The sequence below is a fragment of the Podarcis cretensis genome (assembly GCF_951804945.1).
Source record: "Podarcis cretensis genome assembly, chromosome: 14".
Taxonomy (NCBI): domain Eukaryota; kingdom Metazoa; phylum Chordata; class Lepidosauria; order Squamata; family Lacertidae; genus Podarcis; species Podarcis cretensis.
The window spans coordinates 22,698,796-22,723,847 of record NC_137183.1 but is presented as its reverse complement, the minus strand read 5'-3'; the positions used below and the strand labels follow the sequence as shown (position 1 = coordinate 22,723,847).

The window sequence follows — 25,052 nt, the reverse complement described above, 5'->3', positions numbered from 1 at the left end:
GGCTGTCAGCTAAATAAACTCTCAGAACCCTACTGGAGCCCTCTGTGGTCAGGGGGGGACGGAGATTAGGTGCCTTTGATCTCCCCATCTCTTTGATTGGGAATCCCACTCTTTGACAAGGGATTAACGTCAAGGTCTTCACTTCCTCTCAGCTGCTTAATACCTAGGCTGACTTAGAAGACAGGGTGGAAAGCAGAAAGGTTGGGGTCCCCCCCCTTCTCCCTTGCAGGGGGTCCTAGAGTTCTTGCCAGTTCCCACCCCCACCTCAAATCTCATCTCTGCAGTTTAAGTTGCAGGCTTTAAATCAGGTTATCCAGATGTGGTTGAACTCCAAATCCCATCCATCCAGGAGCTGTAGACCCACCTCCAACTCTGTTCCCATCACCGCTTTTGGTCTGTAGCAACTGCTCTGCTTTGCATGCTACCAACACCAATAGTTGGATCACCAATAGCTAACAGAAGCCACGTTTCAGATGGAGGAAGTCCATTGGGGATGAGAGGCCTCAGGCAAGTGAAGGTGCATTGAGGCGAAGAATGTAAAAGCCTACTGGATCAGGCCATGCCCTATCTAGTCCAGCATCCTGTTTTCGCAGTGGCCAACCACTGTGGGAAAACTTCAAGCAGAGCTTCAAGCACAAGAGCACTCTCCCCTTCTATAGCTTCCAGCAACGGGTGTTCAGAAGCATAACTGCCTTCAACCATGGAGGCAGAGCACAGCCATTGTGGCTAGTAGCCTTCGATAGTCCTCTCCTCCATGAATATGTTGAATCCTCCATGAATATGTTGAGGATGGATGGCGGCTAACAGATTGAGGTTGAATCCTGACAAGACAGAAGTTCTGTTTTTGGGGGACAGGAGGCGGGCAGGTGTGGAGGACTCCCTGGTCCTGAATGGGATAACTGTGCCCCTGAAGGACCAGGTGCTCAGCCTGGGAGTCATTCTGGGCTCACAGCTGTCCATGGAGGCTCAGGTCAATTCTGTGTCCAGGGCAGCTGTTTATCAACTCCATCTGGTATGCAGGCTGAGACCCTATCTGCCCGCCGACTGTCTCGCCAGTGTGGTGCATGCTCTAGTTATCGCTCACTTGGACTACTGCAATGCGCTCTATGTGGGGCTACCTTTGAAGGTGTCCAGAATCCAGAATGCGGCAGCTAGACTGGTGACTGGGAGCGGCTGCCGAGTCCATATAACACAGGTCTTAAAAGACCTACACTGGCTCCCAGTATGTTTCCGAGCACAATTCAAAGTGTTGGTGCTGACCTTTAAAGCCCTAAACAGCCTTGGTCCAATATACCTGAAGGAGCGTCTCCACCCCCATCATTCCACCTGGACACTGAGGTCCAGCACAGAGGGCCTTCTGGCGGTTCCCTCGCTGCAAGAAGCCAAGTTACAGGGAACCAGGCAGAGGGCCTTCTCAGTAGTGGCACCCTCCCTGTGGAATGCCCTCCCACCAGATGTCAAAGAGAAAAACAACTACCATACGTTTAGAAGACATATGAAGGCAGCCCTGTTTAGGGAAGTTTTTGATGTTTAATAGGTTATTGTATTTTAATATTCTGTTGGAAGCCGCCCAGATGGGCGGGGTATAAATTATTATTATTATTATTATTATTATTATTATTATTATTATTATTATCCTTTTTTTTAATCCACCCAAACTGATGGCCATCTCTGCCTCATGCAGGCGTGAGTTTCATAGTTTAATTATTCCCTGAGGCCAAGTTCTAAGCAAGGCTAAGCCATGCCAATATGAGAGACTGTAAAACACGTTTACTGTTTACATGGTATGGGAAATGGGCCTCTTCCTTTATGATTTTCATACCTTTTGGTGCATGGCTGCGTTTTTAAGTACCATAATTCTTCTGAAACCATTTTTTAAATATTTCCAGCTGGTGGTCATCACCTCTTTTGTAGGTGTTCAACAATATATGCATCCTTAGGGATCTTCTATTCATATAATCCTATATATCTATATGTGCTTTAAATACTTCTGTTCACTCATTGTCAACTGTTCTGACCAACTGCAGCTGAAGGAACTAGGCAACAATCCCTGTGGAGACCCTGTTTTTCTTTCAAAATCAGCAAAATGCAATTTCTTTACCTTTCCCTCCTTCACAGTTTGGGACATGCATAACGCCAAAACTCACATATTCCCCTTTGTTTTTGGATAACTTGATGGAAAATCTAAATTAAATATCTATGTGCATACACACACTAAGGACAGACAATTTTGGTTTCCTTTCTGATTCTCCTTTTCCCAATCTTCACATTTCCGCTTCCCTTTGTGATTCTTGCAAAGATTCATTGGCATTTCAGTGGGCATACACACATTTCTTTGCCAGCAATGTTACCAAAGATAATGCATTTTTGTATATATGTATTTTTACTCATATATGAGCTATCATCCACACGTTCTTCCAATATACTTTTTAAAATTTAGTATACATCTTTTGGCTGGAGAGCAACATTGCAAATTTTAGAGGAGTATGAATTTCAAAAGATAGCTGTGATTTAGGAAGTGGGGATTACGTAAGTTTACATTAAAATCTGAACTGAATTCCTCCCTCATCTCTAGCACATAAACAAACCATGATACATTGAAGAAGTTCTCTGTCTTGGTTCATTATTTGGATTGCACTGTAGGATTTGATATTGTCTTGAACTTAGGGTTGCCATATTTCAAAAAGTGACAATCTGGACACAAAAATTGTTGAGCATTTTTAAATTTATTTTTTGCCCCAAAATCTATACTTCTGTTGCCATACGCCCAGATTTTCCTGGACATTTCAGCAATTTTCGGCCGGACACTGTTTATGTCTGGGAAAATCCAGGCATATGGCAGCCCTACATGAACGGGGAGGAGGAAGAGGATCCTGGCTACACCCCTTAGGACACACCAGGGGAAGCAGGGGATGGGGAAGGATGTACTCACAGGGTGACGGAGGATAGCAAAGGGATGAGTGTCAGTGCACAGGAACCAGAGCAGCAGAACACGGCAGGCTCTGAGAAGTAGGGAGCAGTGGGCTCCAGGAGGCAGAGGAAAGCTACAGCCCACAGCCCAGCTCCCTAGCTGGCCAGGTGGGGCTCGCTAGTTCTGGGAAGAGGTGTGTGATTCCTCAGCTGGAGTAGGCTTGGAACAGGTGAGTGACACATGCCTCATCAAGCCCAGATGTTGCAATCAGCATGCAAAGTACACAAGTGAAGCAGAGCCGAGGGGTTGTGTCTGCTCAGCTGCCCATATTGAGGGACTTTGACTTGGATGCTCCTGGACTTCTATGGGACCATGTTTCGGGTTTGACTCTGGACTGTGTTTCCTGACCTTTGGACTTTGCTTGTGTGGATTGACCCCTGGTCTTTTAACTTTGGATTTGACACACTGACTTGCCGCCAGGTAGGCCAGGGGTTCAGGACAGATCCAGAAGCTGCAGTTAGTGTAGAATACTGCAGCATGACTGCTGACAGGCGTGAGGCCTTGTCAGCATATAACACCTGTGCTCAGAGATCTGTGCTGGTTGCCGATTTGATACCAGGAAAGGTTACTATTAGTATATAAAGCCCTGTAGTGGTGGCACTTGTATGTCAACCAGCCAAATGTGGGGTAACATACCCTCCAACATATTTCTGATGAAAATAGGGACATCCTGAGGAAAAGTGGGACATTCTGGGATCCAATCAGAAACTGGGACAGCTTCTGTAAATCCGGGACTATCCCTGAATAGGAACACTTGGAGGGTCTGGGGTAAGGCAAGCCCCACTTGAATTAGCTGGAACTAAGTTCTTTCCTATCCAACATGTATTTCCAGTAATAATCTTAGCTTTCCTATTTTCCACAGTCAAGGTCTTGGGGTTCTCCTCCAAGCAGGGATTTCAGTGCACAGTTCAAACTTCTGCTAATATAGTGGTGCCTCAGGTTACATACGCTTCAGGTTACATACGCTTCAGGTTACAGACTCCGCTAACCCAGAAATAGTCCTTCAGGTTAAGAACTTTGCTTCAGTATGAGAACAGAAATCGTGGTCCGGTGGCACGGCAGCAGCAGGAGGCCCCATCAGCTAAAGTGGTGCTTCAGGTTAAGAACAGTTTCAGGTTAAGTACGGACCTCCGGAACAAATTAAGTACTTAACCCAAGGTACGACTGTACATTTAAACTCTAATTGCCACCATTTAAAATATCATCTCACCCATTATATGCCCCCCCCAAATCATTCCACTCTGCAGGAGAAGGCACACTGCAGATAGAATCTCATCAGGAGGTATCCTGTATGTATGGTATAGAAACTGGGCCTTTAGTGTGGTGGCACCTTCTCTTTGCAATTACCCCCACTACACACCAGGTGGTTCTTTATTTTCTTCTTATTATTTTTTAACATATGGAGTTGTTTTTAATTCTTTTTTATTGCTGATGTTCTTATTGCAAAATCACGTTTCAGGAATTTTACGGGGAACCATTCATAAAAAAATAAAGCAGGCTATCATCATCACAATGGAACTGATGTAACAAAAGAAGATGAGACAACACATTTTTTTTAAAGGTTTACTGAAAAACCAGTTTCTGTACTGGAACCTCAAGTACAACATCCTGAAGTCTTAAAGTAATAATAACTTCCACCCACCCACAGACTGCATGTCCATATCTGCCCTGGATCCTGGATTTCCTTGGCGCCTCTGTTCTCCTCACTGATCCCATTTGGACAAGCAGCCTTGCCAGCCCTGGTGGGGCCCTTTTTCACACCCACCCATTTTTCTAATATACAGGAGCACAAGGCAGCCACCTTAAGATCTCTGGCTTGCCCCTTATCTTCATAGGAAGCTGCCTGATGCTGCGTCAGTTCACTGGCCTATCTTGCTCAGTTTTTGTCTTCAGTGGCTGGCAGTAGCTCTCCGAGGTTTCAAGCAAAATACTTTCACCAGCCCTCCCTGAACATGCTGGAGATTGAACCTGAGGCTTTCTGTGTGCAGAATGAGCGCTTTGCGACTGAGCTACGGCCCTTCCCCAACCAGTCACTGGTCCTACAGGCTACTTGCTGTTCACCCGTCTCAGATGCTGGTCAATTCCACAAGGCTCCTCATCGACCCATCTGCTGCTGCTGCTGCTGCTGCTGCTGCTGAGAAAGGAGTTCAGGCCCGTGTCCTGACCCTTTTCCTTTCTGCCCCTCTTTCATTCCCAGCTGACAATCAGTGGCCGATCTGAACACGCCAAGTCACTGCCAAGAAGGGATAGCTCCTCGCATCAAGTGCGGTCCTAGGTTTCCACCTAGCATTGGTCCAACAATAAGGCTAGTCCTAGCTCTCTTGAATCTTTGTCTAAGCGTAGCAAAAAAAGCAACTCGCTGGGCATTTTCATATAAAGAGGTAAATATATAAATAAATACGTACACATGTTAACAGGTAGGTGATGTTGCAATTTACACATACAGAATACACACACATCCCACCCCCTCCCAGACCAAAGAGGGGAGATTTTACAACACTTGTGTGGTTCAAATGGGAAGGGAGGGTGAATAAAGTCACGAATACAGAGCCAATATTGTTCCTCTAGATCAACCTTCCCAAATCTGGGGCTGATAGTAGTTCTAGTCCAAAAACTTTTTGGGGCATCAGATTGGAGAAGGCTGATCCAGAGATTGCTGCTGTCCTTTCTCCCTACCAGATAAGTAGCCAAATGAGTTGGGGCTTGGGGAGATGCCACCTGTGGAATCTCTTGGGGGATGAATTGTGTAACCTCAGAATAATTATTTCTGGTTTCCTTTGGAGCAGAGATGATGCAAAATTGAGAAGAAAGAGGCCAATTCTAAAGTAGGAGTCAGTGAAGTATCACTAAGCAGTGTCTCGTTCACTGGGCAGTTGTTTGGCCTAGTGGTTGCTGGTGCCCATTTGGAATGGGAGACAGATGTCAAGGAAATAAATAACTATCTGATTTTTAGAAGACATCTGAAGACAGCCCTGTTTAGGGAAGTTTTTAATGTTTGACCTTTTATCGTATTTTTAATATTTGGTTGGGAGCTGCCCAGAGTGGCTGGGTGGAGTATAAATAAATTATTATTATTATTATTATTATTAGGCCAACCTGAAACAGAGGCAGTCATGGACTCCAGATGTGTTACTTGGTTTCTTGGAGGATAGATTGTTTTTAGAGAGAGAAAGCAGCAGGCTTCAATGGACACCTCACTGCAAAGCAGTGTAACAAAAACATAAAGGAAGAGGAATTCTTTGTAGGGCTTCAAGGCATCGTCAAATGAGCTGCTTTCCTAAAAAAATGCAATTCCCACTTGGCACAACTGAGCTGAGAAAGAAGCAGTATAGCCCAACTGAGACCTTCCATGCCCTTCAACTCCAGAATGATGTATGCATGGGATCACTGCCACCCACAATTTGCACAAGGCTGCTGGAGGCCCAGCAAGAAATCTCTAACTAAACAGGTAGGAAGGTTGTGCTGAGCTGTCAGGAACTACCTGGGCTAGGACCAGGAGCTCCCAGCTCTCCATGCAGCCACATTGTGTTGTAAGCCACCAGATATGCCATTTGGACCATCTTCCAGGGCAGAGAAGGGCTGTAGCTCCAAGGTACGGCATCTGCCTTACATGAAAAAGGCCCCAGGTCCAATGCCCGGCATCTCTGGGTAAAACTGGGGGGAAATCCTATTTGAAACCCTGGAGAACTGCTTGTGTAGAAAATGCTGAGCAAGATAGATCTAACTCAGCCTAAAGTCTATGTTCTCAGGCTCCCCACATACCAGGGTGGCTGCTGGGCCCCCCCACAACGTCTTGTGCTTCTACCATCAAGAAACAAACCAACTTAAAAACAATTCCCAGAGTGGCTTAACAGTCAATCGTCATTCTGGAGAAAAATGTCACAAAGAACCTTGGTAGAGTTTGGTCCCCGCTGCCTCTTCCTAAGGTCAACCCTCCCAAGAGAGAATTAGAAGCAAATCTCAGGTAAGCAACCAATAAAGGCTTGAAACTCAACAAAGATGCCCTAATGCCTTGTTGAAAAAATTCTGGTGGCAACAACTTCACATAAAACCCCGCACTTATGAAACCATGTTAAAACATTATTAGAGACTCGGCAAAACTGTTTAAAGCGCTTATCAAATTCTAAATGTGTGAGCAGCTCGGTTCAAAACGATGACACTCCAAAGACTGGCGATCCTTGAGAATTCTCAAGAGTTGAAAAGGTCAGGATTGCCATGCACCCGTATGCACTGTGTTAGAAAGTGGCCCATTAAACACATTTTGTCGAGTTAAGCAAATTATTCTTGCTCTTTTAAGAAACTGGGCTCTCTTCCAGCTCAACTGACCGGCAATAAAATCAATCATGGACTCTAGTTAAGATGTTGACGCTAAGCTCTCTACTGTAGGATGGGTTTCAGGCGCAGCAAACAGCACCCTGAGGAGAAGGCGCTGGCAACACGCTAATGATTGTTGTTGTTTAGGAGAGGGTAGCTCAATCCATTCTTGCTTCCGTTTTTGGTGCACTCCTCTTCGACATCACTGAAAGAATCTTCTTCTTCTTCATCACTCCTTTCATCTTTCACATGCTAAGTGGGGAGGGGAGGAAGAGTATTAGTCAACGTTCACAGATGCCAACACACACACATCCATTGCTGACAGCAGCAGAACATAGAGTTAAACCAAAGGACACGGGGTGTTGTTCAGAAGGAATGGAAACAGGCTACTTTTGATTGAAGAAAGAAGCGGCAAATCAGAGGTTGAAACTGATCTGAAAACACTCTCGCCAAATCTGCACCCTGCACCAGAATCCTCACATTTAGAAACTCAATGTACAGATTAACTTACATCGTCCCAGGTTACATTGCACTAAAACAGAGGCCAGGCACATTTGAACCAAAGGTGCTTGAGAACAAAGAATAATTTGGTAGAAAATACAGAGGAAGAGGAGAAGAAGAAAAAACAGGTCGGGGGAGCAAAGGCCTTTGGGTCAGAAAGGAGAGGTAACATAGTAAACCGTTCAAATGGATCTGTGTCATTTTTTCTGCCCTTGAGCAAGAGGAAATTCCGACACCTATAAAGAGTTACTCAGTTGTAAAAACTGATTCATGTAAAACTGGAACTCTGTTCCGTCATAAACACTCATGAACAAGTAGGACGCAGGAGGGGCAGAGAGTGTACTAGCACTACTAGTACATCGTCATTGTCTCACCAGTACTTCCCAGGGCTGGGCAACTGTCAGTTTCGGTTTCCCTCAGTTTCTCATTTTTCCATTCTTATGTTCAGTTCTCCACATTTTCATAGGCATTTGAAAATTCATCAGTGTTTAAGTCTGAGTTTCTCTCAATGAACATCCATTGCTGTGTGAAATAGCTGTGTGACTCTACCATTGCACTTTAAACATGAAGCAAGTTCCACCCACCAATCTCTTGCAGGAGGAAATATTCCCGGTGCTTCCATCTCAGTCTTTTCCACCCAACATCAGTGCAATCCCATGCATCTCCACTCAAAAGTAAGCCCTCGTGAGCTCACAGGTAAGTGCACAACAGACTTAGAACATTTTGGGATAAAAATTGCAAAACAAGTGCAGGCATTCATTCACTGGCCTTTCAGATCTCTCCCAGATCTACAATTAGTAAAAGACTCCTATGTTAGTAGCTAGTCTGAAGGCAATTGTCCGTCATTGTCCCCCACTCCCCTTTATCTATTAAGTTTCCATGAAGACAGAGTAAAGCTAGGAGGGAAAATTAAAGCATAAACTCTACCAGCTTGACCGCAAAACAATAAACTTCCTGGGGTTCTCTCTTTTGTCTTTTCCAGAGCAATGCTCACAAGGGTATCCAAACAAACAAATCACAGTGTAAATACTGTAGGATAAACTTGGCACACCATCAGATAGAAGGAAAGGAAAAGCCCCGCACAGACAATTGATGAGGTATCATTTTGTTCAAATCGCCCACTGGCACTTCCTGAGCTAAGGACTCACTTTGCATTTGCAGTCAAAAGGCAACAATGTTTTCTGGGGGTCCGCGATGATTACCACAGGAGCGCACAGGGAGGAAAGCCTCCACAAATTAAAAAGGAACAGACATGCTGAGCGCAGAGAGAGAATAGGGACTGGGCTTACTGTCCAGATCTGGGTGTGCACATGCTGGATTTGCTTGTGACTGAGCCAAGAAGGGCTGAGGCTTAGTGGTAGAGCGTCTGCTCTGCATGCAAGAGGTACCAAATTCAGTCCCAAGCATCTCCAGGTAGGAATGTCCTGTCTGAAGCAGTGGGCAGCTGTTGGCAGTCAATGAAGGCAATCCTTAACTAGATGGTCCCTTGATCTGACTCAGCGGAAGGTAGCTTCCTATGGGTCTAAAGAACTTGAGGCTGTGTTTATGAGGAAATGCTTCCTTGCCCCACCCCCAGTGTATTATCTGGAAGTTCATTGAAATATTAATGGGACATTCATCCATGAACACATAAAGAAGGCTGTTGCTTTTGTGTAGTGCAAGCAGAAGAGGAAAAGCACAAGGAAAGATCTTTCTGCCTGTTTTGCATGTTCAAGACTATTTCTCTCTCTCTTTTTTTTAGTGGACTCTGGAATCTGCTATGAAATTATGTGAAATGTCACCAGTTCACGACTCGAGACGTTCTATAAAAACAGCTGCCTCAAGCTAGGATGTGTTGAGCTACATTTCGAAGCCTGGCTGAATAGTTACAAGGATAATAATTCCAGGTACCTAAATCCACTGAGAAAGTCAACTCGTGTTAATCCCAATATGTAAAAATAAAATAAAATTATTGTGAATAGGCCTGGATGATGGCCTTCAGTTGGCCTATTAACAATCCGTTCATGCGGTGATAAGACAATCTTCCTTTTTAATTGACAGTAGCGTACGATGGATAGTCACATGGGAGAGGAGTTTCAAATAACCCAGATGCATCATGGGAGAATTATAGAATTGTACTAAAACTTTTGAGTCCATCAGTACAATCCAGTCTGCATTGATCTGTATACAACACACAGACCCACTGTGATTCTTTACTTAGAAACAAGTTCCACCATCTCCAATGGGGCTTGCTTCTTAGGAAGTGTGCAAAGAATTATAGCCACACGTTTGATTGTGAGGACACCCTGAAAGAACGAAAGCTTTCCCACCTCCACCAGTGGCAGGAGAAATCTGTTTGCTCTGCTCCCTTTGTACCACTGGAAAAAATGATTGTTTCAATTCCTGCCTCTGCAAGCCTGCAAAGCCTAATAAGAAAAAGTTACTTATCTCCTCTGCCTCACAGTGCCCAGCCTGGTGATAACAGAATAAAGATGCAAGGAGGGAGCTGCAGCCCAGGTTAGGAAAAGAGGTGGTTAGCTACTTTAAATGAATTCAGATCTCCAGGGCCTGATGAGCTGCACCTAAGAGTACTAAAGGAGCTTGCAGAGGTAGTCTCAGAGCCTCTGTCTATAAGCTTTGAAAATTCTTAGATAACAGGTGAGGTCCCTGCAGACTGGAGGTGGGCAAATATTGCCCCCATTTTAAAAAAAGGGGGAGGAGAAGACCCAGGTAACTACCAACCAGTGAGCTTGACATCAATAGCAGGGAAGGTCCTTGAACAGGTAATTCAAGCATTTGGTTTGCGAGCACTTAGAAAAGGATGCTGTGATTACTAAGCCAGCATGGGTTTCTCAGAAACAAGTCATGCCAGACAAGTCTCATTTCTCTCTCCCCCCCCCTTTTTTTTTGCTAGAGTTACAAGCTTGGTGGATCGGGGGAGTAAGAGCTGTTTGACATGGGAACAGATTCCCTCAGAAGGTGCTAAAATCTCCTTCCTTTGGAATTTTTAAACAAAGGTTGGATGGTCACCTGTCATGGATACTTTAGTTGAGATTCCTGAATAGCAGGAGGGTTGGACTAGATGACCCTCAGGGTTCCTTACAATGCTACCATTCTAGGACCTCCACATCTCTCATTATCCAGAATCCAGAAAAGCCAACAGCACTCAATATCAAACTAGTCTCTTAAGTTACTGCTCAGTTTTAACCAAGCAGAGACTACAATAATTTGCAATTAATCGTGTACTCCGTGGCTTCCTATAAATTCTGCGGGCTGTGTTATTGAAATCCGCTAACTTCTCCAGGGTATGTGATTTGGGGAGAATGTCAAAAGCTCAGGCAGCCCCACACAAGTCATCACATCCCATTGCTTCCCCAGCGAGTCCAATTATAAATCTCCTCCTGGCAACGAAACAAAGGCCGATATAATAAGCATTTTGGTGCTGTTACGGAATTTCTTTGTTAACCCTAAGACAAAAGCTTAGAGTTGAGCTAAAGAGCTCCTTGTTATTAGACTTTGTTTCACATTATGAATGCTTCCATAGCCAAAAAACAGACTTCTCGGGTTGGGGTGCATTTTATCGAGTGCTGTCATCGCAGATCGTCTGGGCAGTTGAAATGGCTCTGCCTGCTCAGCCCTTCAGAGGGGGCCAGGCCCAGACGCAGCTTGCAAGGTGGGATGGAGCTGCTTGGCCAGCTTCCTAGTGGGGGTGGGTGGGGGGAGGAAGGGTTGGCTTATTGGTGTGGGAGTAAAAGACCCCAGGCCTGAAAACCTTCTGCTTGAGGTTGCTGACAAGGGGTGATGATGGAAGCGAACGGGGATTGGATGCTTACGCGACAAAGGAAAAGTGGTGTTCTCAGAACTTGCTATCGAAAACAAATTCTTGGGATGTAGCTAGAAGAACAAAACTGCAAGGTTAGCTGAAGCTGGCATGATGAAGTAAAACCTTCTTTGAAACAGCTCAGCTACATTCACAGAATCACAACTGCAAGGGACCACCAGAGTTATCTAGACCACCCCCCTACAATGCATGAATCTTTCACCTAATGTGGGGCTCAAACCCACAACCGAGATTAAGAGTCTCATGCTCTACCAGTGATCCGCCGCATCCAGCCCTCGGGCCACTTTTGGTGGTCCTCAGCAACATTTGATGCCACCCGCCAGCCCTTGCTCTGTTTCCCCAAAACCGGGTAAGTGAGGTGCTGGGTTTTAGGATGGAGGCCTGAGTTCCGGCTGAGAAAAAGCCCTGACTATGAAAATGGGTGCAAAAAGCCTGCTTCCTTTGGGGAAATTTACCTAAAGAAGGAGACTCTCTGCTGGGTTTCTACCTGTTCCTCACAAGCAATACAGCCTTTCAATAAATTGATCTTTAGCAGATCGTGCATTGCAGAAGGATAGACTGGATGACTCTTTGGTCCTTCCAACTCTGTAATTCTAGATCTCTGCAACCCTAAAATAATTCTCAAATACTCTCGTCCACACCAGGAAGGAGAGGAGCAATGTAGGAGGGAGGTTAGAATAGTGCAGACTTTCCAGCGGAGGCAATCCCGCAAATGTGTTTGCACCACACCAGTCTCCCTTCTGCCTCCCCACACTGTTAAGCCACTGTGACCCACCTACTGGGAAGCTGGCATAGTGGCTCTGTCCCACTTGGAGAGGAAGGAAGTTGCCTGATTGCCCACATGATCTGCACCCAGTGGTTTATATTTATCAGTTTCTCATCTTCACACACAGAGAAGCAAGCTGCCTGGAATCCCAGGAAAGAAGCTAAATATTATCTGCATGTCAATGGGGTTTCCTGGAACAATCAAGTTTTCTGGGAACTTGGGGCTGGCACCAAAGCACACTGCTGTGTGATGCCAAGGGTGTTAGCATGGGAGCAGAATAACTCCTGTCACGCAATAGCGGCATACAAAGATGAAATTGAGAGTCTGGTTGGAACTTGCACCTGAACTGATTATCAGAATCACATTCACAAGTCTGAACAAATGGTTGCAGAGAGAGAGGAGCTGCTGGTGCATTTGCAATGTGCCAACCTTGCCCTGCCCTTTCTCCATCCTGGCATATGGCAGCAGCACAGGAACCAGAGGTCAGGTGACCACCACTGCCGCCCTCCCCACTACTGAAGTGGATCTGGTTGGTATGGATTTTCTGGGCAGTATTTTCCAACAAAATCGAAAGTGCTGTTCTCTGCACAAAAGCTGCAGTCTCCCCTTTGTGATTTTTCCAAGTGACATTACATCCAGAAGGGAATCCCAAGATCCCTTATTACTACATTGCTGTTTCCAGTTGCTATGTGAAGCCATGAAAGTGCTGAGGAAAAACCTGTAGAAGACAAAAGGTTGTACAGGAAACTGAGGAAGTACATCTTCCATTGATGCTTTTTGCCCTCAAGTATTTTTCTCAAACATTCAAGGGCGGAATCCTCTGAAATGGGTATTGCTTTTGCCACAAGAACATTCAGCTTTGGGGAGTAAGAATGGTTTCTGAATGAGCTTACCAGGCAAGTGTTTACGGATAATGTACCAGAGTGAAGGAAGTGTGAGAAAAGATCACTTTGCTTATTTTCTTCATGCGGCATTTTGAGATGTTCCTTTTCACCAGATATCCTGTTCAGCTCACTTGACTGACAGGTTTCTGGGCCAATAAGAAAACAAAACGCTTTCTTCTTTGATTTTCTATAAACTGAAAAGAATTCATTGGGTGGAGACCGGCATGTTCTTTTCAGGAAGATCTTTGCCTTGGCAGGAACATTTTACACTCTTGACTGCAGCATTAGATTTCGATCTTGGACTCCAACTTTGGCCAACTTACTCTCCACGAAACACATTCCAGAGTGGGGATGTTGTACAAAAGCCAAGGGTTTTTGCTTTTGTTTTTGACTGAAGAGGAAGTCAATAAAAAAGGAGGAGAACTTCACACTATATAGAAGCCATCCAGCTTCTTGGAATTTTCGGCTGCTGAAGAGGAAATGGCACCATTCCCTATTCTCTCTCTCTCTTTTAACAAAGCCACTCTGAAGTTGAATGGGATAGGAGCAGCAAGGGGTGTGTGTGAAAACTGTATCCTTTCACCAGCAATGTTGCCGCCAGTTCCACAGTGTTCCAGGTAGGCTGAGTTGCTTAAGCAACATTGCCCAAGTGTTCATTTGCTGAGTGGAAGGTATTTAAGTCACAGGATGTTTGGGATAGGTGAAGTTACAAGATAAAACAGTAGAATAAGGTGATGTTAACAAGATGAATCCCTGTAGAATCAAATAGGAAAGCTGATCTTGGTCTGAATCTTTTCAGGTTACAGGTAGGAAGACTACAGTTTCTCCTTCAATGAAAGCTCCGCAAACATAGAAAGCTAGCAGGTCATTGAGACAGGCTCAGCATCATCACTCCCTGACAGTTCGTTTATCTATATGCAGGGAGTTTCTTCCTTGTAGGAACATTTGAACACAAGGACACCCCACCCAAACACCCACATGTGGCCTGAAGCTAAACAGCCCAATAAAATATTTACTACTTGAGCCTGTTAAACTGTATAAACAAGCCTTCAAATACCACAATTGGGGGTTGGGGTGGAGTGGAGTGGGATAAGGCACCAAAGATGCTCAACAAAATGGCTGTTACGGTTCTTGTTGCTTAGTCGTTTAGTCGTGTCCGACTCTTTGTGACCCCATGGACCAGAGCACGCCAGGCACTTCTGTCTTCCACTGCTTCCCGTCGTTTGGTCAAACTCATGCTGGTAGCTTCGAGAACACTGTCCAACCCTCTCGTCCTCTGTCATCCCTTTATCCTTGTGCCCTCCTATTTGATAGAGGGATGCATACTGTCAGGGAACTGACATCAGAGCGAGAGGCGGAGGCAGGGCTCCAGAGCGATGCCGGAGAGGGGACCAGCAGGGGGGAAGGAATTCAGCGTAACACCAGTAGAGAAGAGAGGGAGATGGAGGAATTGGCGACAGGGCTCCGAGACCCTTCACCAGAAACTAGTGGAGAGAGCGCTGGCACGCCCCAGCCTTCCCCTTACTTGCGCAGGCGAGTGCCGCGCAGGGAACATAGGCGGAGACTTGGTGTCAAACAGCTTTTATGCTGGAAGAGGTTCAAGAAACGCCCACTGACGGATACTGCAAGTGACTAGCAGGTCACGGAGGGCGAGCTGTGAGCCTAAGCATGGTTGGGCAAGCAATCAAACTAAACCGAAGGCAATTTACGCACAAGTAACCCCCCTACAACCATTACACATACCATTTATCAATATATAGCCAACTGTTGGCACCCGTCTGTCTTGGGAGACAATGGAGGAATGCACCTTTGCGGGTGAAGAAAAATTGCTGGAAGATTGCATGTTTTATTGCAGCTGGGACAGATGAAGGCGTCTGGTTGTGCTGCTGCAGATGCACCATGGCATTTCTTCTCTGGTCACTGCTATGAATACATGACCTGACTGTTTCCAGGCACTTTGGTTGTCTGCAAGGGACTCCCACACAGCAGGGTTGATGCTGACAGCCTTCATGTCACATTTGCAGATATCTTTGTAGTGCAGAGTTGTGGCAATGGCCAGTGGCTCAGTTGGCTTCCAATGGTAAAGGTAAAGGGACCCTTGACCATTAGGTCCAGTCGTGGCCGACTCTGGGGTTGCGGTGCTCATCTCGCTTTATTGGCCAAGGGAGCTGGCGTACAGCTTCCGGGTCATGTAGCCAGCATGACTAAGCCGCTTCTGGCAAACAAGAGCAGCACACAGAAATGCCATTTACCTTCCTGCCTATTTATCTACTTGCACTCTGATGTGCTTTCGAATTGCTAGGTGGGCAGGAGCAGGGACCGAGCAACGGGAGCTCACCCCGTCACGGGGATTTGAACCGCCGACCTTCTGATCGGCAAGTCCTAGACTCTGTGGTTTAACCCACAGCGCCACCCACGTCCCTTCCAGTGGAAAGCCAGACAAATGCATGGAGACCAACGGCAGCTAGTTTCCATGTTCTGAGGCAGCAGACCTGAATATCAATTGCTGGGGACAAATAGAAGGGGAAGGCTAGTGCATTTGTGCCCCGATTGTGGACTTCCTGGCTGCATCTGGCTGCCTGCTTTTGGAAACAGGGTGTTGGAGAAATGCACCCTTAGTCTGATCTGAGTTTCTGAGTGGCAGGAGGTTGGAAAGACTATAGAGATGCTTCCAGGGATATAGAACACATGGGAATTAATGAATTGTTTGGGGGAAAGTGAATAGCAAAAGTGTTGCCACTCTCGGTGCAGTTAAAATGAAGTGGTGTAAGATTAAAAGGAGAATCAGGATTTGCAACTCCATGACACAGGATGTGCTGATCCCTGGCAGTATAATCAGATTTTTAATTAGTGCTAAAATTCAACAGCTCTTGGTAAAGACAACCACAATAGCCGCCCACACTCTCCCAGTTAACTTCATGGAAATGTGAACAACAGGAAATGGAAACGTGCATTACTTTCTTCGATACTGAACAGAAGTTGCCACTTTTGGAGGCAGAATTGTCTAATTGTAGAGACCTCTAATGGAAAAATGACCTACTAAAAAAAAGAAACTTAAACCAAAAGAAGCTGGTTCACCAAACAAGGTCCTAAATGGCAAAAGTGATCTGAGTAATTTCTTTGATCAACCATGAAACAACAACGGTGTCCCAAATCAGTAAAGACGAAAAGGAGAACAGAAGCCAAATCCTTCGGTACATATGTCCCAGAGCAGGAAATCTCTCCCACTTCTGGGGCAATCTAACTCCCTACTGGAAGACTGTTAGTCTACTAATAAACAAAAGGAAAAAGATGAGCCTTCAGAGAGGCCAGTGAATCTCAATGGGACAAGAGGTTAAGAGGAAAAGATGATTGTGGGGAAATATGATTTATACAGAACTCAAGAGAATCAGCACCACAGACATGATTTACAGAACAAGCTGCATCACAGAGGAGATGAATCAGTAGTTCAATTTGATGTGCCGTTTTGCAAATGATTACCATTGGCTTGGAGATTATGTTAGGTGCCACAGGACACCAGGGTGGAGCATGCATCCAGGGTGAGCATGCGGATGCCAGAGCTGGTGCTTACCTTGTCATCGCCAATTTTAGCCCAGGCTGGGATATTTGAGATAGGAATTCTGAGCACCTGGAAAGGATAACTGACTATAAAATGACTGGTGACCAACATGTGAACAGCAGCTCCGAAGATGCTGAGTTTGCTCTGCTTTCATTTGTTGTTGTGTTGGAACAGCTCCTGACCTGCTGCTTCACACACCGGAAAGCAAGATGGTGCGACGTACCGCAACTGTAGCAGCAAGGACTCTTCTGTCACAACTGGGGGGGAACGGGACTCAAGAGTGAACTTGAAGGAGAAGACAATGTTTTAATACGGTAGCATACTTTACCAAGTCTCTGGGGTTTTCTACAAATGACAGTGGAGAATGTGTACGGTAGAAAGAAAGGCAGATATTGGCTATGGCAACCTAGAATCATAGAGTTGTACAGCTGGAAGGAACCACAAGGGCCATCTGGTCCAACCCCCTGCAACGCAGGAATATGTTGCCCAACGTGGAACTCCAACCCAAGACTCCGGGATTAAGAGTCTCACACTCTACTGACACAGCTATCCCAACCTGAGGTTTTTAAGGCAGAGGTGTGGCCCAGACTCTACAATCCTCTCCACATTACTTGATACTTATGCAAAGACTGAGATAAAATCATCAGGAGTCTTTAGCTTCCATTACCCCACATCCATCCACCCCCAAATGGCATGATCATAGAGGTAAACTTGAAAACCTGTTTTCAAAGGGAGAACATGAAAAACAAGACAATCTCACTCTACTTTCTTAAAGAGCTTATTAGAGACAGCTCGTAGTTCATGCTTTGCATGCATAAAGATTCAGGTTTAATCCTTGGTACCTTCAGGTGTGTGTGTGTGTGTGTGTGTGTGTGTGTGTGTGTGTGTGTGTTTGAGGACCAAAGGTGGGCAAGACCCTCACTTTAAGCCAATGGTAGGGAACTTTTGTTCCTTCAAATGTTGTTGAACTCCAATTCCCATCGGCCCAAGACAGCATGGCCAATTGTCAGGGATGATGGGAGCTGTAGTCCAAAAACATCTGGAGGGTGAAAGGTTCTCCTTGGTGCTGGCACCAAGACTTCTCCACAAGCGATTGCTGGATATTTTGCAGGATTCCCAGGCCCCCTGCTACGTTTTTTTAGTTGACAGCTATTACAATAAACTGAATGGAACCAGTGTGAAAACATCTGCGGAAACATCTCAGATATGACACAGAGAGAAAAAAGTAGGGAGAAAAATCTTGAGCCAAAGAAGTGATGGTGGTGAAAAATCTGTGGTTGGGGCAGAAATAACTATAGGCAGATTTGATGGCCAATACCAAGAAAAACATTAGCATACAATCAGTTTGGCTCTGCTGGGATTTTTCATTATCGCTTTGAATCAAAGCTTCTCACAAGGTGTTAGCAACACTGTAATCATCCAGACCAAAATTACAGTGGTAGGAAACACCCTTGGCGAGGAGCCAACAAAAAATGCTGAAGCAACACCAAGCTAAGGTTCTTACTCAAAATGAGATTGCTGATTGGCTCAAAATATGGCAGTTTCTGAACCCGGAAGGCTTTGCAAGCAAGACAATACTAGCATGCAAAAAAACAAACAAAACTGGGTGCAAGATATGGAGACATCCCAAAGAACATTTCACAAGGTTCACGTTAAATCTGCCCCACCCAGTGCATCAGCTAGTGCATCAGTTTCAAATGTCAGTCCTGGGTGTTAGAGGGGTAGCTGACATAGTGCCTTTCAGACATCCTAGACTACAACTACCATCATCCCTGACCAATGGCCATGCTGGAGTTTCAGTCCACAAGAACTGGAGGGCACCACATCGGCTAACACTGCATCAGAGGTTTAAGGCAGGTTTGGGATTCTGTTAGTGTACTATCCATCCCATTTCTAATGGTCTCTCTGCCCAGATTAGTGGTGTTGATCTCAGAGGTAGTGCTGAGGACCTCAAGGTTTTTGATCTTGGGGGACTTCCACATCCAGATCCGAGCTGCTTTCTCTAGAGCTCTGCCTTTGCTTTCCCATTAACAAGTTCCAAGAAAGCAGAGGAAATCCAGAATGAGTATCTGACTGGAAGCAATTCTGGGTTGGATAAGGGCAAAAAAGGAAACCCCAATGCTTAAGTCAAAGAAAATAGAGGTACTGTTGGTCAGAAATGCAGCTGACCTGGACAGAGATTTGCAACCAGTTTTAAAGAGGGTTGCACGTCCTCTCTAAAGTCAGTTAAGAACCTAAGAAGAACGTGATTGATGAGGTACACACACAAAAATGTGCCACTTGCCCTGGGCGTCCTTTGCCCCAATTTGGTCTGAGTGATTTGATTCTTTGGTTTCCATAAACATAAAAACACCTCTAAACGGTGTACAAAAAACTGAAGCAACAACAGACAAAAATGCAGAGTTATAGATAAAATTGGGACTTTTGTCACTAATATGTATAAATCAGTATCAGTTCATTTTCCTTCTAACGCAACCTCCCTTTCAGCCTCTGGAGTCTCGCCCACGGTCCATACAAACTCTCAGCTCACCCACACAAAAAGTCTCACAATGTTAAAGAATTCCTGGAAATAGCAGGCATCACCCTAGTCGAGGAATCCCCAAACTTGGCCCTCCAGTTGTTTTGGGACTACAATTCCCATCACCCCTGACCACTGGTCCTGTTAGCTAGGGATGATGGGAGTTGTAGTCCCAAAACATCTGGAGGGCTGAGTTTGGGGGTACCTGCCCTAGTTTCTCACTCTAGACTTGCTTTTTATGGGCAAGACCCAGGTGACTGGTTCTTCCTTAGGATGCCAGATAATTTAAGGGGCTGTTTTTGATCTCTGAAGCCCTAAAACATTTGGGACCGGGCTGTTTGAGGGATCACTTACATCTGCATGAACCCCTCCTTCCCAGGCCATTGGATTGGCTCTGCTCAAAGGAAGGAGGAGGAGCTAGGCTTTTTCTGTCACATGATCATCTATTCTGAAGTCACGTCCACACAACATCCATTTAAAGCACTCTTATACCATTTTAAGAGTCCAGGAGAATCCTAGGAGCTGTTTGTTAATTGTAGGTTCATGAGATCAGATCCTTCAATAAAACACGGTTCTCAGAATTCTTTGGGAAGCCATGGCTGGCATATGAGTGATTTAACTGGATGCTGCGGGTGTGACACAACACACAGCCTGGCAATCTAATGCTTGCATAGGGTATAAGTCAAAAACTCAAAACCTACAGGCATTCTGCACATCTCAGACAACGGCAGTATCCTTTAATAGCCATGCTCTAAAAGTGTCCTGCCTTAATTTGCCTCAGTAGTATAGATGCATAGCCATCCTTTATACTCATTCATTCAGCTCTGGAAAGAAAGCAGTTAATCTCAGCGGATTCCCTTTGGCAAGATACTTTCCACCAGTACATCATTCCACATCCTCAATTCCCCACATGTTTTAAAGCTTGTCCCTAAAATATCCATCCTATGTTTAGACATTATGGCTCTGGACATGTTTCAGTGATGCTGGAAGCTGGAATCAAGAGGGCATTGTAACTACAAGAGGGAGTTGTATTAAAGAAACAAAATGTGCTTCTTAGCAACAGAAATCCTTGAACATCAAGATGGTAGCCCAAACCACACAAAATGGGGTTGAGAGTGGGGAGTGGATTCTATGTTACTATTCCCTAACCTAACCTAACAAAAGCTTTTCTTCAAAAACACAAATTCAGGAAATCCAACTGGTGACCTGGCCCTTTGCAGGTGCATAGTACATTTATGTATAAAAGTATTTCTATACCACAAATGACATTCTATATCACAAAATATTAGGGTGGTGTACAAAGTTAAAACATGACATGAACTGGCAGGAGGAGGAGGAGGAGGAGGAGGAGGAGGAGGAGGAAAAAAAATGGGATCCTGGCAAGGGGATGGGGAAGGAAGTACTCAGAGTGACAGAGGATGGCGAGGAGATGGGGATCAATGTGCAGGAACCAGAGCACTGGGACCCATCACCAGAGCCAAAGGGGCCCCTGTCTACTCTCTGAGGAGTAGGGAGAAGCAGGAGTAGCACTCTAGGAAACTGAGACAGGCAAGAGCCCACAGCCCAGCTCACTAGCTAGCCAGGTGGGGCTTGCTAGCTCTGGGAAGAGGTGTGTGATTCCTCAGTAGGCTCAGAACAGGTGAGTGTCACATGCCTCACCAAGCCCAGATGTTGCAATCAGCATGCAAAGAACAAAAGGGAAACAAGAGCTGAGGGGTTGTGTCTGCTCAGCTGCTCATGTTGAGGGACCTTGACTTGGATGCTCTCTATGGGACTGTGCTTCAGGTTTGACTCTGGACTGTCTCCTGACTCCTGGACTTCAGACTTGGCTACTTGGATTAACCCTGGACTATGTTTCCTGACCTTTGGACTTTTCTTGTGTGGATTAACCCCTGGTCTTTGAACTTTGGACTTGAAATGCTGACTTGCTGCCAGGTAGGCCAGGGGTTCAGGACAAAACACACACAGACACAGATACAGATAAACTAAAAACTGAACAGTGCTGTCTGCATACAAAGGTTTCCAAGAGGTGTCTGAAAGTCAAAAGTGAGAATGCCTCTGCCAAATATATGCTGGAAGAGTATCTCATAGGCATGGGACTTGCAACACAAAATGACCAACATCCAGTGTTGCCAATCGGGCCTCTGTAACATGTGTTAATACATCTGGAATGGATAATCACGATGATTGGGCTGGGATATAAGGGCTCAGACAGTCAGTAAGGCATAGTTATTTTGAAGCCACAAAGCAGGCATTCTTAACCTGTGGTCCATGGACCATCAGGGCATCCATGAACAACACACACACACACACACACAAATTTCCCCAATGCAATAAACTTAGTGCTATGCCTTTATTTGCATTTTACTGGGGAAAAGGGGCCCATAGCTTTCATCAGATTCTCAAAGAGGTCAACGACTCCCAAAATAGTTAAGAACCGCAGCCATAAAATGTTGCTTGTAGAACTGATGTTTCTACATGTAAAGAACTAGAGATCTGCATCTACTTGCTGCTGAAAAGAGCGTGCAAGGCAGCTGGAACACAGGGTGCTGTCATAATGAGTCCATGTCCTAGCTCTGTATTTGCCTAGATTACAAACTCGATTTGATTTCAGCCCTCTCCAGAGTTTCGTATGGGAAAGATGCCACGGACTGAATGTGGTATCTTTTTCTTGCAAACTATCTGCGGCACCATTGATCTATGGCCTCTCCCCTGAGAATATGGGAAGCTGTGTTATCCTGAGCTAGACCTGCACAGACTGGCAGCAGCTTTCTAGAGTTTCAGCCAAGAGTCTTTCCAAGTCCTGGGGGATGCTGGGGAATTGAACCAGGACGCTTTGGGCTCTGCCACTGAGCTACAGGCGCTCCTCTTAAGGTTTTTGTGTAGTGATATGAAATACATGCTGCAATTTCATCATGCTACCAGTTACCCTACCTTCAGAAGCAGCAGCCAATGAAGTGAAATAGGGATCACCTTGTTCATTTTGCATGAATCAATGAAACAAGGAAGAGGAGGAGATGGAAAACTTTGGCAATGGTCACACATTTCCTACAGCCAGTGGTACTGCCCCTGAGGTTACAATTTGGAATTTTCTCAATTCCTGCTGTTGAGAAAAAATAAAATTTGCTTCCTGAATGAATACCACCAAAAAGTAACTAGACACAGAGACAAAATCTTGCTAAATCGAGGCCCACATCTAATTGGCATTCCCCTGACCCAGCAATATGTAGTTGCAGGAGTGGGGATGGCTGCAGAGAGATATGCATTTAAATATCTAGCATAGTGCCAGCTTCTATAAACAGATGATCTCGTGACATGGCCTGCCAAGCAAGTTACTTCTGAAATCTGCTTAACAGCTTTGGGGACACAAGCCGCCTTCATAGCCAACTTTACCACCCCTTTGGAAAACAGATGGGAGGGAGAGCCTGCTGAAGTCATCCCAGATGGCAAAGGAAGGGCAGTATTATGACCACCACTGTACAGACAACTGCTGTTTTGATGTTCCATTTCTAAAATATTGTGTAAAACTCCAAACACAAACATACAGGGGTCATACAGAGAGACATGGACATAGGAGCCAACGCCTAGAGGCCAAGGTCCTTTCGACCCCCCAATAAAATATTTGAGGGGGCTGGGCACTGCCATTCAGATGGTTTGGGAGAGCCCTGTCATGTGATCAGTTATGAGGGGTGGGACTTACCTGCCCCCCCGATATTTTATTCAAGTTGGTACCCCTGGGCACAGAGGGGTGCTTTCTGGACCCCAGACCTGAGTTTTCCTACCCTTGATGTAAATGATAGTTCTTAAAAAGCAAAGAGTTAAGAGAATTGGGAGTTTCCTAGTCTATCATTATCAAATGGACTTCTGCCCAAATCATACACTTACCCGGATGCTTTGGCTGAAGCTTAAGTCTTACCTTTATAAAGATGAATTTCTTCAGAATTTTGAAAACTAAGTAGCCCCAGTACAGATGCAGACCTTGCAGGATCAATAAAGGTACATTGTAGACGATATATGCTAGGACGAATGTCTGTGTATAATATATAGGATAGATCAATGTGGATCGTAGAATCCTGAAATAGAAAAAGTATTGTGAAAAAGTGTGCATGGGACCCTGGTGGATTTTAAGCAGTGTATGCCTTTACTAACATCCCCATGCCCTGCTTTGCTTGGGAATTCCACAAGACAAAGAGATCAGTGCCATTTTGATACCAGCAGTTGAAATCTGTGCAGCCTTGAAAGGTTCAATTTACCATCTTGATTCAAGATGACACCAAATCATGTCCAAGCATGGTTGAAAACCTGGCCCTTCATCACAGGAATGAGGTTCAACTATGGTTCAAAAATGTCTGGAGACTAGCACTTGCAGAGGAAACAACTCATGGTGCAGCGGTATTGAAAGGAAAAGAGAGAAATCGGGTGTTTTCTAGGCCAATTGGTGGCCATTGATTACATGTGGACTGGAGAACATTATGTTGGCTGCATTAGTACTGATCTTGACTTCCTGGTTGCTTTTCCTTTGTCAAAACTATGTTGGCGTGTGCCCTATCTCTGTTGAGTGATAGAAACTATGATAAAAAACCGTGTTGAAGGGATACAAAACTAGATAGTAACCAAACATGGGTAAAGGACATACTATAGAATATGGATAATACTTACCTGACTTCTGGCAAGAGGGGGGGTATTGACATTTTTTTTTTCTTTGTATGGATATGATTGTGCTCCTTTAATGTATATTATTGAAAAGTCAATAAAAATATAAATATTTGCAGGGGGAAGGATTGAGGAACCATCTGTTCAGCCTGCCGCCTTGATTCGAAATGGTGTCCAACTGTATCCAAATACAGATGAAATCCTACTCCTTGATCTCAGGAACCATCATGCAAAATTTGGTTACAATATTGCAAGAGGTGTCCAAATGCACAGAGAAGAGAGACAAGCCACTTTCCAAAGAACATCATGGATCACTGTAATTGTGGTTGACTTTTATGCTGCCCTTAGGGCATCAAGGCAGTGTACAGTAGTTAAAAGTAAAATGCAGAACAAAACAAAAAGTCTATTAAAAAAAAAGGCAATGCTAAAATTAAGAACAGACGCACTTGAATGCTGACAGAGCACAAACACAGATGAGAGCTCAAATCAAAGGCAGCCAGGAAAGGTTTTCTATCCTAAAGCTCATCATGCTCCTCTCATACCAAACGGCAACACAAAGATCATGGACCATGTGTAGAAGCAAAGGCACATTGGTGCTCTGTGCCTTCCTTCTTCAAAAGGAAGCCCCCAAGCCTCATTATTTCAGAAATATAAAAGGATCAGAAAAAAAGGAAAGTAAAAAAAGAAATTTAAAATAACTTCTACAGAACTTGCCATATTCATTCAGTTTTTCAATTCAAGATTGCTCCTGTTTGTTTGCTTGTTTTTCCACTTCTGTATATCTCTCTACACCTGCAAGGAGGTCTCTTCCTCTATTTATGGGTGGTGCCATTCAGGCAGTATCATTCATTCATTTATTAAGGGCATTTTTAACCCGCCTTTCATCCATTGATCTCCATCCCTGATCTAAGGACCTAGGCAGGCTGATGCGGGAATAGGTGTTCCTTCTTGAATAACAAATGCCACTTACCCTTGAACACAGCCAACAGAGGGCACAATCACTACTATAACAAAAGTTGTATTTTGTAATATTGGTGTCCAACTAATGCATCCCATCAGTGTAAGG

The 25,052-nt window shown here is 44.9% G+C and overlaps 1 protein-coding gene and 2 long non-coding RNA genes across 5 annotated transcripts in view; 1 reads left to right on the top strand and 2 right to left on the bottom strand.

Moving 5' to 3' along the window:
* Nucleotides 1-5,389: 5,389 nt before the first annotated feature.
* The window catches only part of LOC307203432 (ceramide synthase 3-like), an 84,340-nt gene continuing 64,677 nt past the window's right edge, over nt 5,390-25,052 (bottom strand). For all 3 annotated transcript variants that reach the window (XM_079954243.1, XM_079954244.1, XM_079954246.1), the window contains 2 exons: nt 23,250-23,406; nt 5,390-7,537 (listed from right to left, as the gene is read on the bottom strand). In XM_079954243.1, the coding sequence (XP_079810369.1) occupies nt 7,412-7,537; nt 23,250-23,406 (283 nt within the window). In that variant the 3' untranslated portion in view covers nt 5,390-7,411. The remainder of the gene's footprint in view (nt 7,538-23,249; nt 23,407-25,052) is intronic.
* On the top strand, nt 7,533-10,064 carry LOC307203536. The gene is made up of 2 exons (XR_013833266.1): nt 7,533-7,914; nt 8,041-10,064. It is a non-coding gene; the product is annotated as an uncharacterized lncRNA (long non-coding RNA).
* Nucleotides 8,214-23,243, bottom strand: LOC307203548. Its single transcript, XR_013833280.1, has 2 exons — nt 10,796-23,243; nt 8,214-10,754 (listed from the first exon to the last, which is right to left on the bottom strand). It is a non-coding gene; the product is annotated as an uncharacterized lncRNA (long non-coding RNA).